The following is a 14,254-nucleotide window of genomic DNA, read 5'->3' on the forward strand; positions in this document are numbered from 1 at the left end:
GCATTGAATGCTGCAAAAGCTATGGGCCCTGACAATATTCTGACAACTTATGCTCCAAAACTCGCCAAGCCCCTAGCCAAGCTGTTCCAGTACAACTACAAGACTGGCATCTACCTGGCTATGTGGAGAATTGCCCAGGTATGTCCTGTACACAAAAAGCAGGACAAATCCAACCAGCCAATTATCGCCCCATCAGTTTACTCTCCATCATCTGTAAAGTAATGGAAGGGGTCATCAACAGTGCTATCAAGCTGCACTTGCTTAGCAATAACCTGCTCACTAATGCCCAGTTTGGGTTCTGCCAGGGCCACTCAGCTCCTGTCCTCCTTACAGCCTTGGTTCAAACATGGACAAAAGAGCTGAACTCCCAAGGTGAGGTGAGAGTGACTGCCCTTGATATCAAGGCAGCATTTAACTGAGTGTGGCATCAAGGAGCCCTAGCAAAGCTGGAGTCAATGGGAATCAGGGAAAACTCTCTGTTGGTTGGAGTCATATCTAACACAAAGGAAGATGGTTGTGGTTGTTGGAGGTCAGTCATCTCAGCTCCAGGACATCAGTGCAGGAGTTCCTCAGGGTAGTGTCCTAGGCTCAACCATCTTCAGCTGCTTCATCAATGACCCTCCTTCCATCATAAGGTCAGAAGTGGGGATATTCGCTGATGATTGCACAATGTTAAGCATCATTAACACCTCAGACACTGAAGCAGGTCATGTCCAAATGCAGCAAGACCTGGACAATATCCAGGCTTGGGCTGACAAGTGGCAAGTAACATGCCATACAAGTGTCAAATGACCATCTCCAACAAGAAAGAATCCAACCATTGACCCTTGATGTTCAATGGCATTGCCATCACTGAATCCTCCACTATCAACATCCTGGGGGTTACCACTGACCAGAAACTGAACTTGACTAGCCATATCAATACTGTGGCTACAAGAGCAGGTCAGAAGCTAGGAATCCTGCGGTGAGTAACTTGCCTCCTGACTCACCAAAGCCTGTCCACCATCTGCAAGGCACAAGTCAGGAGTGTGAGGGAATACTCCCCACTTGCCTGATGAGTGCAGCTCCTACAACACTCAAGAAGCTTGACACCATACAGGACAAAGCAGTCCGCTTGATTGGCACCACGTCCACAAACATTCACTCCCTCCACCACTGACGCACAGTAGCAGCAGTGTGTACCATCTACAAGGTGCACTGCAGGAATTCACCATTACTCCTTAGACAGCACCTTCCAAACCTACGACCACTACCACCTAGAAGGACAAGGGCAGCAGATAGATGGGAACACAGCCACCTGGAAGTTCCCCTCCAAGTCACTCACCATCCTGACTTGGAAATAGAATCGCTGTCCTTCACTGTCGCTGGGTCAAAATCCTGGAACTGTCTTCCTAACAGCACTGTGGGTGTACCTACACCACATGGCCTGCAGTGGTTCAAGAAGGCAGCTCAGCACCACCTTCTCAAGGGCAACTAGGGATGGGCAATAAATGCTGGCCCAGCCAACGAATCCCACATCCCATGAATGAATGAAAAAATACATGCTGACAGCATGCCGACAGAGAGAAAAATACAGGTGGTTGGTTTAAAGAGAGTGATTTAAAGGAAAAGGAGCTCAGTCGAGACCTGGACTAAGATCAGGCTTCATGATGCTACCATCATTCACTTCACCATGGTCTGGAGGCCAACCAAAGAGTGCCACACAGTTGCAGACGGTGCCACACAGCTGCAGATGGTGCCACTAAAGGCCTTACACCCCTCTTGACAGAGTCACTGTGCATGTGGATCACTGGTCTACCACTGCAGGCCCCATCCCTTCTGCTGAGGGGACAGATTTAAGTTGCCATTCAAAAATCCTGAGATTTTTGAGTCCTTTGGCAAAATTCAAAAATGTGGTTCAATTTTACTTTGAAATCTTGTGTCTCATGATATATTTGCAAGGTTTGGCATGTCTGGAAATGACCAGTTAATCTGTTATTTTAAAGTGTTGGTTCATTATTGAAGCAGAAAGTAAGGTTATTGACATCTGGTATGGATTTTGCTTGTCATTTATTTTCCACACAATCTCTCTACCACCCTCCATACCAGCCTAATTTGAGGTGTTTGGAGTTAATTAGTTTTGAATTGTTTTCTCCGGTGTGTAATCACTGCCTGAATTACTGGTTATCTAGTTTGTTTGTTGCTCTCTTTCCCCCATCCACCCCTTCTTTTTAATGAATCTTAAATAACATAACTTCTACAGGCAGCCATCAAGCTTTAGCAGTAGAAATTGTACTGTGGAATAAGAAAGAGACACTTTGTGCAAAATTGGAGGGGCCCCAAAGATGGTGGTAATTAATCATACTGCCTTTAGTAAGAGTACTTCTCAATCCCAATAAACATTTCTCCTGGAAAGATAACATGGCCTATTCAGACCTGAACACACCTGAAGATATTAAGATTTTAAAATAAGGTATTTGTAAACAAGTATAAAATTATTGCATCACAATTTAATTTCTACAATTTATGAAGCATATGTTTAAATTATATCTTGTCTTAAGTAATGGAACTAAATGGGAATAATGTTCTAATAATATAGCAATCAGCAGAAAACAAAACTAAAAGAGCTGTGCTCCAAACGAACTGCTGATTCTGAGTAGGTACAGTACTCAGCTGCTAAAAATATTATAATCTCTATCAGTTAAAATTGATGGGCCCATATTGTTCCATTTGTTGAAATGCAACTCAATAAACCATTGCCTGTAAAAATAGTACTTTGTTGACTGTAATGTGCTTGGGACATCCTACGATTGGGAAAAGTGGTATGTAAATACAAGCCTCTTCTTTCCAAATCCTCACTCACCATACCGGAGGCAGAGTATATTAGTATAGACCAAGAATCAAAAATTAATGGGCGCTGGCATCATATGTCTCCTTTTTGCAGTAGTAAGTCAGAGTTCAATCTCTTCGTGTTCATTTAAGTGTTGTTGAAGCTAATTTTGAAAATGAAGCATGCATCCTGCTTATATAAGAGAACTGCTCGTGTCTTGCTCTTCATTCTCTTGCTGAGCAGATTCTCCACTGTTGCAGCCACAGTGTCTCGTGAGAAATGACTGTTGAATTGACTTCACTGATGATAAGTATATTACGGAGAGGATGAGAGTGAAAAATGCAGCTGCAGCAACAATTACGATGCCAATGGTCCCTGATAAAATGCAAAAATAAAAATCACAAACTGAAGTGGAAAAAGCTTCCATGAAAATAAAGTAAAAATCTACAACTTAACAACTAGAATAAAGCCATAACATTTGAATGTTACCTGTTCCCAGAAATGAATGTGTGATGCCAGTTTTGTTTGCATGAGATGCTTTTGGTAAAAATGCAAAATTAGGCTCTTTTGAGCAGTTAAAAAGAGAGAGTGACAGTTGGCTCATCCAGAGTCCTCTGATGTTGTTGGGACTGTTACACTGCATATCCAGCTGTACCTGTAACCATGAAAAACATGAGCCCAATATTATTGCCTGTATGAGCTCTGGAATATACCTGGTGTACATTTGTTCTTGGCATACTTTTCATTACACCTTACCAAGGGAATGCTGTAGATTATGTAGTATTAGGGTGATGAGGGTTGAATGGGTTAATGTTTGGGACTGGAGAAACAGTACCACCCACATGACGATGTATGAAACACATGACCAAGAGGGAAAATGCTCATGACTTAGAATGAGTAATATCTAGTCATGTATATCTGTCTGTAGTTATGATTATCCAATAAACCAATGATATCACTGAAGAAAGAGACATGGGCATGTTAAAGCTTTTCATTCATAAGCGACAGCCATTCTCTGGTTCATTCCCCAGGGCAATGCCTTGCCCAATCAGAGTCAACCAGCCTGGTTTGAATTTAAACAAAACTTGGCATTAACTGTCAGTCATCAGTTAACTAGTGCATTCTCCATGGCAATGCCTCTATCAATCAGGGTCCACTTGCCAACCAATCAGCAACCTCTTCTCATGAAGTATGAATTGTTATCCCCTTTACATTTCATATTCATGTGAATGTCCTGATGAATGCAAGATGAAGAGTGTCTCTTTTTTCATTGATATTCAAGTTCTGTACTACCAAACAACTATTTGTAAACCAGTTATAGTTCAAATATACATATGGCTCAGCAATTATTCCTTAGCCAGTTGCAACCAAAAGCTTGCTATTTAATTAAAATCAGGAGAATGAATCTCCATGCTTCTCACATCCAATACTGTATGAAGAAAGTAAGAGTGATCATTGCACAGTCCTTATGGAGATGAAGTCTATCTTCATACTAAGGCCACCCTTCATCGTCGGAAGGTTTGATCACTAATAGATGTTTTATGACAAGGTGTGATCCAATGGGAAACCAAGATTGGGAGTCCAGCAGTTTTATGCAATATGACTAGGGGATAATAAAAGCAGAAAATAATCAATTTAGAAAATAAAAAAGGGAATATATTAAATTGGCGAGAAAGGAGAGAACTGACACATTCATATCAGATGCTACATTCTCTAACTCAGACATGAGATTATATATATTTTATTACATAGATGAATATAAATAATGCCTTGAATTCCAGGATTGAGTCAAAGTAATAATCTTACGGCTGATATGAGCAGCAAGAGCCATGAAGTTGGGACCATCATGTGCACTCTGAGATAGGTTACTGCCTTGAAATGGGGCTCTTAGATGTACCACAAAGAGTATATACCAGAATGAAGTGGCTTTTGTAAAAGTATTGTAGCAGGCTGCCTAAGTGTGTGTACTCTATTTTCAGTAAGCATTCAGAGGAGACTGTGAGAGGAGGACCCTGAGACAGCTAGTCAGCAGCACCTAGAGGAGAGATTGGCGGAGATTTAAAAAGAACGGGAGCCGAGAGTCAGAGCAGAGATTTAAAAAGAGCGGGAGCTGAGAGTCAGAGCAGAGATTTAAAAAGAGCGGGAGCCGAGAGTCAGAGCAGAGATTTAAAAAGAGCGGGAGCCGAGAGTCAGAGCAGAGATTTAAAAAGAGCAGGAGCCGAGAATCAGAGCAGAGATTTAAAAAGAGCGGGAGCCAAAAGTCAGAGCAGAGATTTAAAAAGAGCGGGAGCCGAGAGTCAGAGCAGAGATTTAAAAAGAGCGGGAGCTGAGAGTCAGAGCAGAGATTTAAAAAGAGCGCGAGCCGAGAGCCCAAGCAGAAGTTTCAAAACAGCGGGAGCCGAGAGTCAGGGCGGAGACTTAAAAAGAGCGGGAGCTGGACTCGGGGCTGAAAAGCGGTGCAAGGAAGACACGATTCAAATAGTGATGATACAGGGGAGGCAGCTGATTGGTAAGTAGGGTCAGGTGAGTACTTCTACTTCTACTTTGTCTACTAATTTAAACTGCTGCAGTCCATTAGCTTAAACAAAATAAGGTGAGGACTTTGGACTGTAGTAGGAGCGTTTGGAATGGAATAAAGCCTTAGCATAATTAGTATTCTTTAAAGGGAATAACTAACGAGCTTAATCTAAAGGGAAGTCATGGCAGCAGAGTTCGTACCCGTGATATGCTCCTCCTGCGCTATGTGGGAAATCATGGACACTTCCAGTGTCCCTGGCAACCATGTGTGCAGTAAGTGTATCCAGCTGCAGCTACTGGCTAACTGAATTTCGGAGCTGGAACTGCGGGTGGATTCACTGTGGAGCATCCGCGATGCAGAGATTATTGTAGACAGCACATTCAGTGAGGTGGTCACATTGCAGGTAAAGACTAAACAGGCAGAAAGGGGATGGGTGGCCACCAGGCAGAGTGGAGGAAGGCAGGTAGTACAGGAGTCTTCTGTGGCTGTCCCTCCCATCTCTAACAGATGTATTGTTTTGAATACTGTTGGGGGAGACGACTTCTCAGGGGAAAGCAGCAGGAGCCAAGTCCATGGCACCACGGGTGGCTCTGCTGCACAGGAGGGGAGGAAGAAGAGTGGCAGGGCTAAAGTGATAGGGGAATTCAATAGTAAGGGGAACAGGCAGGCATTTCTGTGGCCGTAAAAGAGACTCCAGGGTGGTATGTTGCCTCCCTGGTGCCAGGTCAAGAATGTCTCGGAGAGGCTGCAGAGCATTCTGAAGAGGAAGGGTGAACAGCCAGTATTCATGGTACATATTGGTACCAAGGGATGAGGTCCTACAAGCTGAATATAGGGAGTTAGGACATAAATTAAAAAGTAGGACCTCAAAGGTAGTAATCTCAGGATTACTACCAGTGCCGCGTGCTAGCGAGAGTAGAAATAACAGGATATATCAGATGATGGGAAGGCGGTAGTGTAGTGGTATTGTCACTGGACTAGTATTCCAGAGACCCAACGTAATGCTCTCGGGACACAGGTTCGAATCTCACCATGCCAGATGGTGAAATTTGAATTCAATAAAAATCTGGAATTAAAAGTCTGATGAAGACCATGAAACCATTGCTGATTGTTGTAAAAACACATCTGGTTCATTAATGCCCTTTACGGAAGGGAATCTGGCCTACATGTGACTCCAGATCCACAGCAACGTGATTGACTCTTAAATGCCCTCTGAACAAGGGCAATTTGGAATGGGCAATAAATGCTGGCCTAGCCAGTGATGCCCACATCCCTTGAATGAATAAAAAAAAATACGTGGCTGAAGAAATGGTGTAGGGGGGAAGGATTCAGATTCCTGGGACATTGGGACTGGTTCTGGGGAAGGTGGGACCAGTACAAAAAGGACAGGTTGCATCTGGGCAGGACCGGGACCAATGTCCTCAGTGAGGGTGTTTGCTAGTGCAGTCGGGGAGGGTTTAAACAAGAATGACAGGGGGATGGGAACCTGAGCAGGGAGACAGAGGAGGGGGAAACAAGGATAAAAACGAAAGACAGAAAAGTAAGAAGCAAAAGTGGAAGCCAGAAAAAACAAGGGCGAGAAACAAATGGGGTCATAGTGCAAAATAAAGCTAAGATGACTAACAAGGTTAAAAAGACAAGTCAAAAGGCATTGTATCTTAATGCACGGAACATTTGCAATAAGGTAGATGAATTAACAGTGCAAATAGATATAAACGGTTATGATATCGTTGCAATTACGGATACATGGCTGCAGGGCGATCAAGGATGGGAACTGAACATCCAGGGGTATTCAATATTTAAGAAGGACAGACAAATAGGGAACAGAGATGGGGTAGCATTGTTGGTAAAGGAGGAAATCAATGCAATAGCGAGGAAGGTTATTGGCTTGGAAAATCATGACGTGGAATCTGTTTGGGTAGAGATAAGAAACACCAAGGGGTGGAAAACGTTGGTGGGGGTTGTCTATAGGCCTCCAAATAGTAATGGAGATGTAACAGAAGGCATTAAGCAGGAAATTAGAGACGCATGCAATAAGGGTTCAACTGTAATCATGGGTGACTTTAATCTACATATGGATTGGACAAACCAACCTAGCAATAATACTGAGGAGGAGGATTTCCTGGAGTGTTTACGTGATGGCTTTTTAAACCAATACATTAAGGAACCAACTAGAGAGCAGGCTATCCTAGACTGGGTATTGTGCAATGAGAAAGGATTAATTATTAATCTTGTTGTGCAGGGTCCTTTGTGGAACAGCGACCGTAAAATGATATAATTGTTCATTAGGGTGGAGAGGGAAAAAGTTGAATCCGAAACTAGGGTCCTGAATCTAAATAAAGGGAACTACGAGAGTATGAGGCACGAGTTGGCAATGATGGATTGGGGAACCTTACTAAAAAGGTTGACAGTGGATAGGCAATGGCTAATATTTAAGGAACATATGCATGAATTACAACAATTATTCATTCCTGTCTGGCGCAAAAATAAAACAGGAAAGGTGGCTCAACCATGGCTTACAAAAGAAATTAGGTATTAGATCCAAAGAGGAGACTTATAAAATTGCCAGAAAAAGCAGCAAGCCTGAGGATTGGGAGCAGTTTAGAATTCAGCAAAAGTGGACAAAAAGATTGACCAAGAAGGGGAAAATGGAGTATGAGAGTAAACTTGCAAGGAACATAAAAACTGACTGTAAAAGCTTCTATAAATATGTGAAGAGAAAAGGATTAGCAAAGACAAACATAGGTCCCTTACAGTCAGAAACGGGGGAAATTATAACGGGGGAACAAAGAAATGACAGAAGAATTGAACACATATTTTGGTTTTGTCTTCACAAAAAAGGACACAAATAATTTTCCAGAAACATTAGGGAACCAAGGGTCTAGTGAGAGGGAGGAATTGAAGAAAATCAGTATTAGTAAAAAAATGGTGCTAGGGAAATTAATGGGGTTAAAGGCTGAAAAATCTCCAGGGCCTGATAATCTGCATCCTAGAGTACTAAAGGAAGTAGCCCTGAAAATATTGGATGCATTGGTGGTCATCTTCCAAAATCCTATCGCCTCTGGAGCAGTTCATACAGATTGGAGGGTGGCAAATGTAACCCCACTATTTAAAAAAGGAGAGAGAGAAAAAACAGAGAATTACAGACCAGTTAGCTTAACATCAGTAGTGGGGAAAATGCTAGAGTCTATTATAAAAGACGTGGTAACAGAACACTTGGAAAGCATTAACGGGATTAGACAAAGTTAGCATGGGTTTATGAAAGGGAAATCACGCTTAACTAATCTACTAGAGTTTTTGAAGATGTAACCAGTAGAATTGATAAGGGACAACCAGTGGATATGGTGTATTTGGATTTCAAGAAGGCTTTTGATAAGGTCCCACATAAGAGGCTGGTGGGCAAAATTAAAGCACATGGGATTGGGGTAATATACTGGCATGGATTGAGAATTGGCTGACAGACCAGAAACAGAGAGTGGGAATAAATGGGTCTTTTTCCAGGTGGAAGGTGGTGACCAGTGGTGCACCGCAGGGATCAGTGCTTCGGCCCCAGCTATTCACGATATATATAAATGACTTGGATGAGGAAACCAAATGCAATATTTCCAAGTTTGCTGATGACACAAAACTGGGCGTGGTTGTAAGAAGGATGCAAAGAGGCTTCAGGGCGATTTAGACAAGTTGTGTGTGTGTGGGCAAACACATGGCAGTTGCAGTATAATGTGGATAAATGTGAAGTTATACGCTTCGGTGTGAAGAACAGAAAGGCAGAGTGTTATTTAAATGGTGATATATTGGGAAATGTGGATGTACAAAGGGATCTGGGTGTCCTTGTACACCAGTCAATGAATATAAACAGGCAGGTGCAACAAGCAATTTGAAAGGCAAATGGTATGTTGGCCTTCATTGCAAGAGGATTTGAGTTCAGAAGTAGGGATATCTTACTGCAGTTATACAGGACCTTGGTGAGACCACACCTGGACTATTACATACAGTTTTGGTCTCCCTACCTAAGAAAGGATATACTTGCGATAGAGGGAGTGCAGCGAAGGTTCACTAGGCTGATACCGGGGATGGCAGAATTGTTGTATAAGGAGAGATTGGTTTGGCTGGGCCGGTATTCACCAGAGTTTAGAAGAATGAGAGATCATCTGATTGAAACGTATAAAATTCTAACAGGGCTAGACAGACTGGATGTAGGGAGGATGTTTCCCCTGGTTGGGGAGTCTAGAATCAGGGGCCACAGTCTCAGGATATGGGGCAAGCCATTTAGGGCTGAAATAAGGAAAGATTTCTTCACTCAGAGGGTGGTCAACCTGTGGAATTCTCTACCACAGAAGGCTGTGGAGGCCGGGTCACTGAGTATGTTCAAGAAGGAAGTTGATAATTTTTTGGATATCAGGGGCATCAAGTGGTATGGAGAGAAAGTGGGAATATGGTGTTGAGATAGAGGATCAGCCATGAATGGCCTACTCCTGCTCCTAGTTTCTATGTTTTCAACATAGAGAGCATAAGTGGGAGATTTGGATTTGGAGCTGTGGGACCAAGTTCCAAATGCAGCATGGTCAGGGTTAGGGTCAATAAGGCATTTCCAGGGAGAGGTCATGTCAGACAGCAAAGATGTATTTGAGGTCTGAATTAATTATTGGGGGGAACGGAATGGGGGTGTGGTTGTAGGTGTGGGATGGAACATTTGTACGTTAGAGAGAAGAGAGTGCAATTGACAACAAGGGGAGGAACCGAACATTGTACATTTTATTTCATTTTTTCAAAGGATGCGAGTGTCGCTGGCAAGATCAACATTGGTTGCTCACCCCTAATTGCCCTTGAGCCACCTTCTTGAACTGCTGCAGTCCATGTGCTGTAGGTACACTTACAATGCTGTTAGGAAGGGAGTTCTAGGATTTTGACCCAGCGACAGTGATGGGGCAGCGATATAGTTCAAAATCGGGGTGGCGTGTGGCATGGAGGGGAACTTCCAGGTGGCAGTGTTCCCATGTGCCTGCTGTGCTTGTCCTTCTAGATGGTAGCAGTCGCAGGTTTGGAAGGTGCTGTCAAAGGAGCCTTGGTGAATTCCTGTAGTGCATTTTGTGCTGCCACCGAGCATTGGTCGTGGTGGAGTGAAATTTTAAGGTGGTGGCTAGGGTGCCAATCAATTGGGCTGCTTTGCCTGGATGGTGTTGAGCTTCTCAAGTGTTGGTGTCACACTCATCCAGGCAAGTGGAGTATTCCATCACACTCCTGACTTGCACCTTATAGATGGTGGACAGGCTTTGGGGAGTCAGGGGGTGAGTTACTCACCGCAGGATTCCTAGCCTCTGACCAGCTCTTGTAGCTACAGTATTTATGTGGCTAGTCCAGTTCATTTTCCAGTCAATGGTAACTCCCCCAGGATGTTGATAGTGGGGGATTCAGTGGTGGTAATGCCATTGAACGTCAAGGGGTGGTGGTTAGATTCTTTCCTGTTGGAGATGGTCATTGCCTGACACTTGTGTAGTATGAATGTTACTGGCCTCTTATCAGCCCAAACCTGAATTATGTCCATATCTTCCTGTATATGGACACAGTTTGCTTCATCTGAGCAGTGGTAAATGGTGCTGAACATTGGGCAATCATCAGTAAACATCCCCACTTCTGGCTTTATGATGGTAGGAAGATTGTTAGGCCTAGTGCACTACCCTGAGGAACTCCTGCAGTGATGTCCTGGAACTGAGATGTTTGACCACCAACAACCACAACCATCTTCTTTTGTGCTAGGTATGACTCCAACCAGTGGAGAGTTATCCCCCTGATTCCTATTGTCTTTAATTTTGCCCGAGCTTTCTGAAAAGCTAACTTGAATTTCAACAGTTCCTTTATAAATGAAATGTGAATGTTCTGCTATTAATTTCAAAAAATAGACAGTAGACTTGTACCTTTACAGTGTCCAACCATCTCTTCATAGAGCACATGCTGGCATCACAGTGAAATGGGTTTTGGGCCAGTTTGATGCCTACAGCACCACCTACTGACCGAACAATGGGATTGAGTGTTTCTTTGGAAAGGGTGACCAGCTCATTCCTGGACAAGTCCAACAGCCTCAGATTCTTCTGAGAACTGAAAGCTGATTTGCTTATAAATGTAATTCCTGACCCTGCAAAAACAATTCACAATTTTGAAGTGAGCAAACATAAAATATTAATCAAACAGCTGATAAATGGAAAATATAGACATAAGGGTCCAAGTGTTAAACTGGGGCAAACAGTAACATTTGAGGCAAGTTTATTTTGTTAGAGTTAACTTTGAGTATTGTCATATCTTGTTTGCAAAAAGACGATCATAAATGAATGGAGTAAGATAATTAAGTAAACAGTTTGCGTAAACAATTGATTAATATATTAGCAAACAAAGTAGAAGTGATTTTGAAACTGGGGTCATCAATCAATGAATACAAAGGCTCATCAGACAGAAAGAAATGGCAATTTCTACATGATTCTCATAGTAGTGATTGTCGTGTGGGACCCTATGCAAGGGCTCAATTTCGTGTCCCTACGTTTTACTGGACGGTGTTACTAAATATCGCGTATTTAATCTGGTGTCAGATGAGCTGTCTGAACTTTCTCACCTGTTCATTTAATAAAAAAAAACCAAAGCGGTTGTGCTAAAAGACAATAAATTGAGAGAAGCACATGACAGCCTGGTCAGTACCTGTCTCTGCCATAGATTTGTTCTTATTTGTAAATCTTGTGTTACACAACAACAGTTTCTATTTATATAGCATATTTACCATAGTAAAATGTTCCAATGCACTTCACAGGACTGTTATCAAACACAATCTGACACCAAGTCTGTTTACGAAAGTAGCCCCAAGCATGAAAGTAAATATTAATTAAAATGAACCATAAGGAAATGTATTTTATGAAAATGTGAATTGAAAGTGGTCATAAATGTAATACATTAGAAATAAAATAAACAATGACAAATGCTGGAAATAAACACTATGGGTAGGATTTTTACCTCATCGGGCGGGCACAGTGGGTGGGCCCTGACCGTGATTTCATGCTGGCTGGCCAATTGGCAGCCAGTGTGGAAGGCGCACTCAGAGTCTCACTGCTGCCAGGATGGGGACGGGAGGAACGTGAGCGCTGACGTGTGCGTGTGCGCAGGGGTGTGGTCAGTGAAAGCCACCTGAAGGCGCGGAGCTGCCTCAGGGAGCTGAAGATTTTTAACATTACAAATAAGGAATTGAAAAATAAGGAAAACATGTCCCCTCATGTGACTGTCACATGAGCAGGGACACGTTAACAATGAGCTTTAAAAGTTTTTTAAATCACTAGTTGAAACTTCACCCCGCCCGTGGATGAGGTTTCACAAAAAATGCAACGGCCACTTGGCCTATTCACCCGCCTGCCAACCGTAAGGTTGGTTGGGCAGGGAAAAATTATAATTAATTAATTAATTAATGGGCTTAACAGCCCTCTTAATTGTTGGTGGGCACGCTGCCAACCGAAATATTGTGCGAGTGCATGATGACATGAGCACGCTAGCCTGATGTCATTGCGCCTATTTTACTCCCGCGCTGGCCCGACAAGAGAAAGATTCTGCCTTTTGTCAGTTAGTATTTCAGGATCTGTTGAGAGGAAAAATTAATGTTCTGAGCAGATCTTTTCAGAATTAAAAACTAAAAGATAAACAAGCATTTTAGTAAAGCAGGAAAAAGGGAGAGAAGAACAAATTGACATTGAATACTGAATCAGAGAGGAAGCTAATGGATTAAATAAGATGGTGGTGATTTAAAGGAAAGAAGGAAATTAAGATGATGGAACTGAATGAATGGAAAACATTTTCAGCAAAACAATGGAATGTGCAAACAGATAAGTTGGTGCAAGGTTCAGCCAAGGAAAATCAGGGGACATTTGGAAAGAAACCAAACACCTGCGAGTGCAGATTTAAAACAGAACCAAAATTAGGCATAAAGTTGAAGACTAATGTCACTAATTCCAATGTTCAACCAGGGGGCTGCAGTGTTTTGTGAAATATAAGACGTTTGGAGAGATTTTCCACTTCATTATTCCAAATTGTGCAACTGTGCACCCAGCCCATGGATTTCTAATTTTAATCTCTGCTGTTTTTGATGGTAAGGTTGAGAATAGCTGAACCAGTGTAGAAGGCCAAAGGGAGAGCTCAGTGGGAATTGTAGGAAGAATCAATAGAAAGGGAAATCGGGTAGGATGTTAAATAGGTGGTTAAATAGGTGGTAACAGTTAAAATCCACCCCTACATGCAAATTGCTGTCTAAGTGGACAGTGCCGTGGCAAGAGGTAAATGGATGTGTTACTCCTGTTGCAGCTCTATTGACAAGTCTAAGGGGAAGAGCAGCTCAAAGCAGAGATGGTAGGAGACTGAAGAATGGTAATTGAGAGAGGAAACAGTCTCTCTGAGCATAGAGGGGTGAGGGGAAAAGGTAAGGTGGGATCGTGTTGTAGGTGGCACCTGATGACCTGATTAATCCAAAGGCTGGTGCGACAGAAGGTGTGAACGAGGGTTAGAGAAGATTGAGAGCAGAGGTGTAGGAAATAGAACAGACACAGTCAAATGTCGCATTGACTGTTGAGGGGAAACATCAGCTGTGGAAAAATGATGCTGTCAAAATACTTCTCTTATAGTTTTCAGCCCTTAAATCTAATCAAAACCTTAACCTGATTTTTCACATAAAATGTCTGCCGTTTATTTCCAACATCTGTTTTTATTTCTAATTTCCCTATATACTTGTCAAACTATACACTGACTGTGGAATAAAATAATTATCTCCCTTTTGGAAAAAATTGCAATTAAATAATTTCAATGATTTGCAGGTAAATTAGAAGTACTAAAACAACTCCTGAATAACTTTAGGAGAAATAAACTTTTTACATTCAATAGAAACAATAGTTAGTGTATGCTGTTAC

The 14,254-nt window shown here is 42.4% G+C and overlaps 1 protein-coding gene across 1 annotated transcript in view; it reads right to left on the bottom strand.

The window, feature by feature from the left end:
* Positions 1-2,253: 2,253 nt before the first annotated feature.
* The window catches only part of LOC144688964 (uncharacterized), a 55,656-nt gene continuing 43,655 nt past the window's right edge, over positions 2,254-14,254 (bottom strand). The window contains exons 6-8 of the mRNA XM_078556361.1: positions 11,243-11,460; positions 3,299-3,464; positions 2,254-3,184 (exon numbers count right to left, since the gene is read on the bottom strand). Of these exons, the coding sequence (XP_078412487.1) occupies positions 3,003-3,184; positions 3,299-3,464; positions 11,243-11,460 (566 nt within the window). The 3' untranslated portion in view covers positions 2,254-3,002. The remainder of the gene's footprint in view (positions 3,185-3,298; positions 3,465-11,242; positions 11,461-14,254) is intronic.

This window comes from Cetorhinus maximus, chromosome 1, assembly GCF_964194155.1.
Source record: "Cetorhinus maximus chromosome 1, sCetMax3.hap1.1, whole genome shotgun sequence".
In the NCBI taxonomy this organism is placed as follows: domain Eukaryota; kingdom Metazoa; phylum Chordata; class Chondrichthyes; order Lamniformes; family Cetorhinidae; genus Cetorhinus; species Cetorhinus maximus.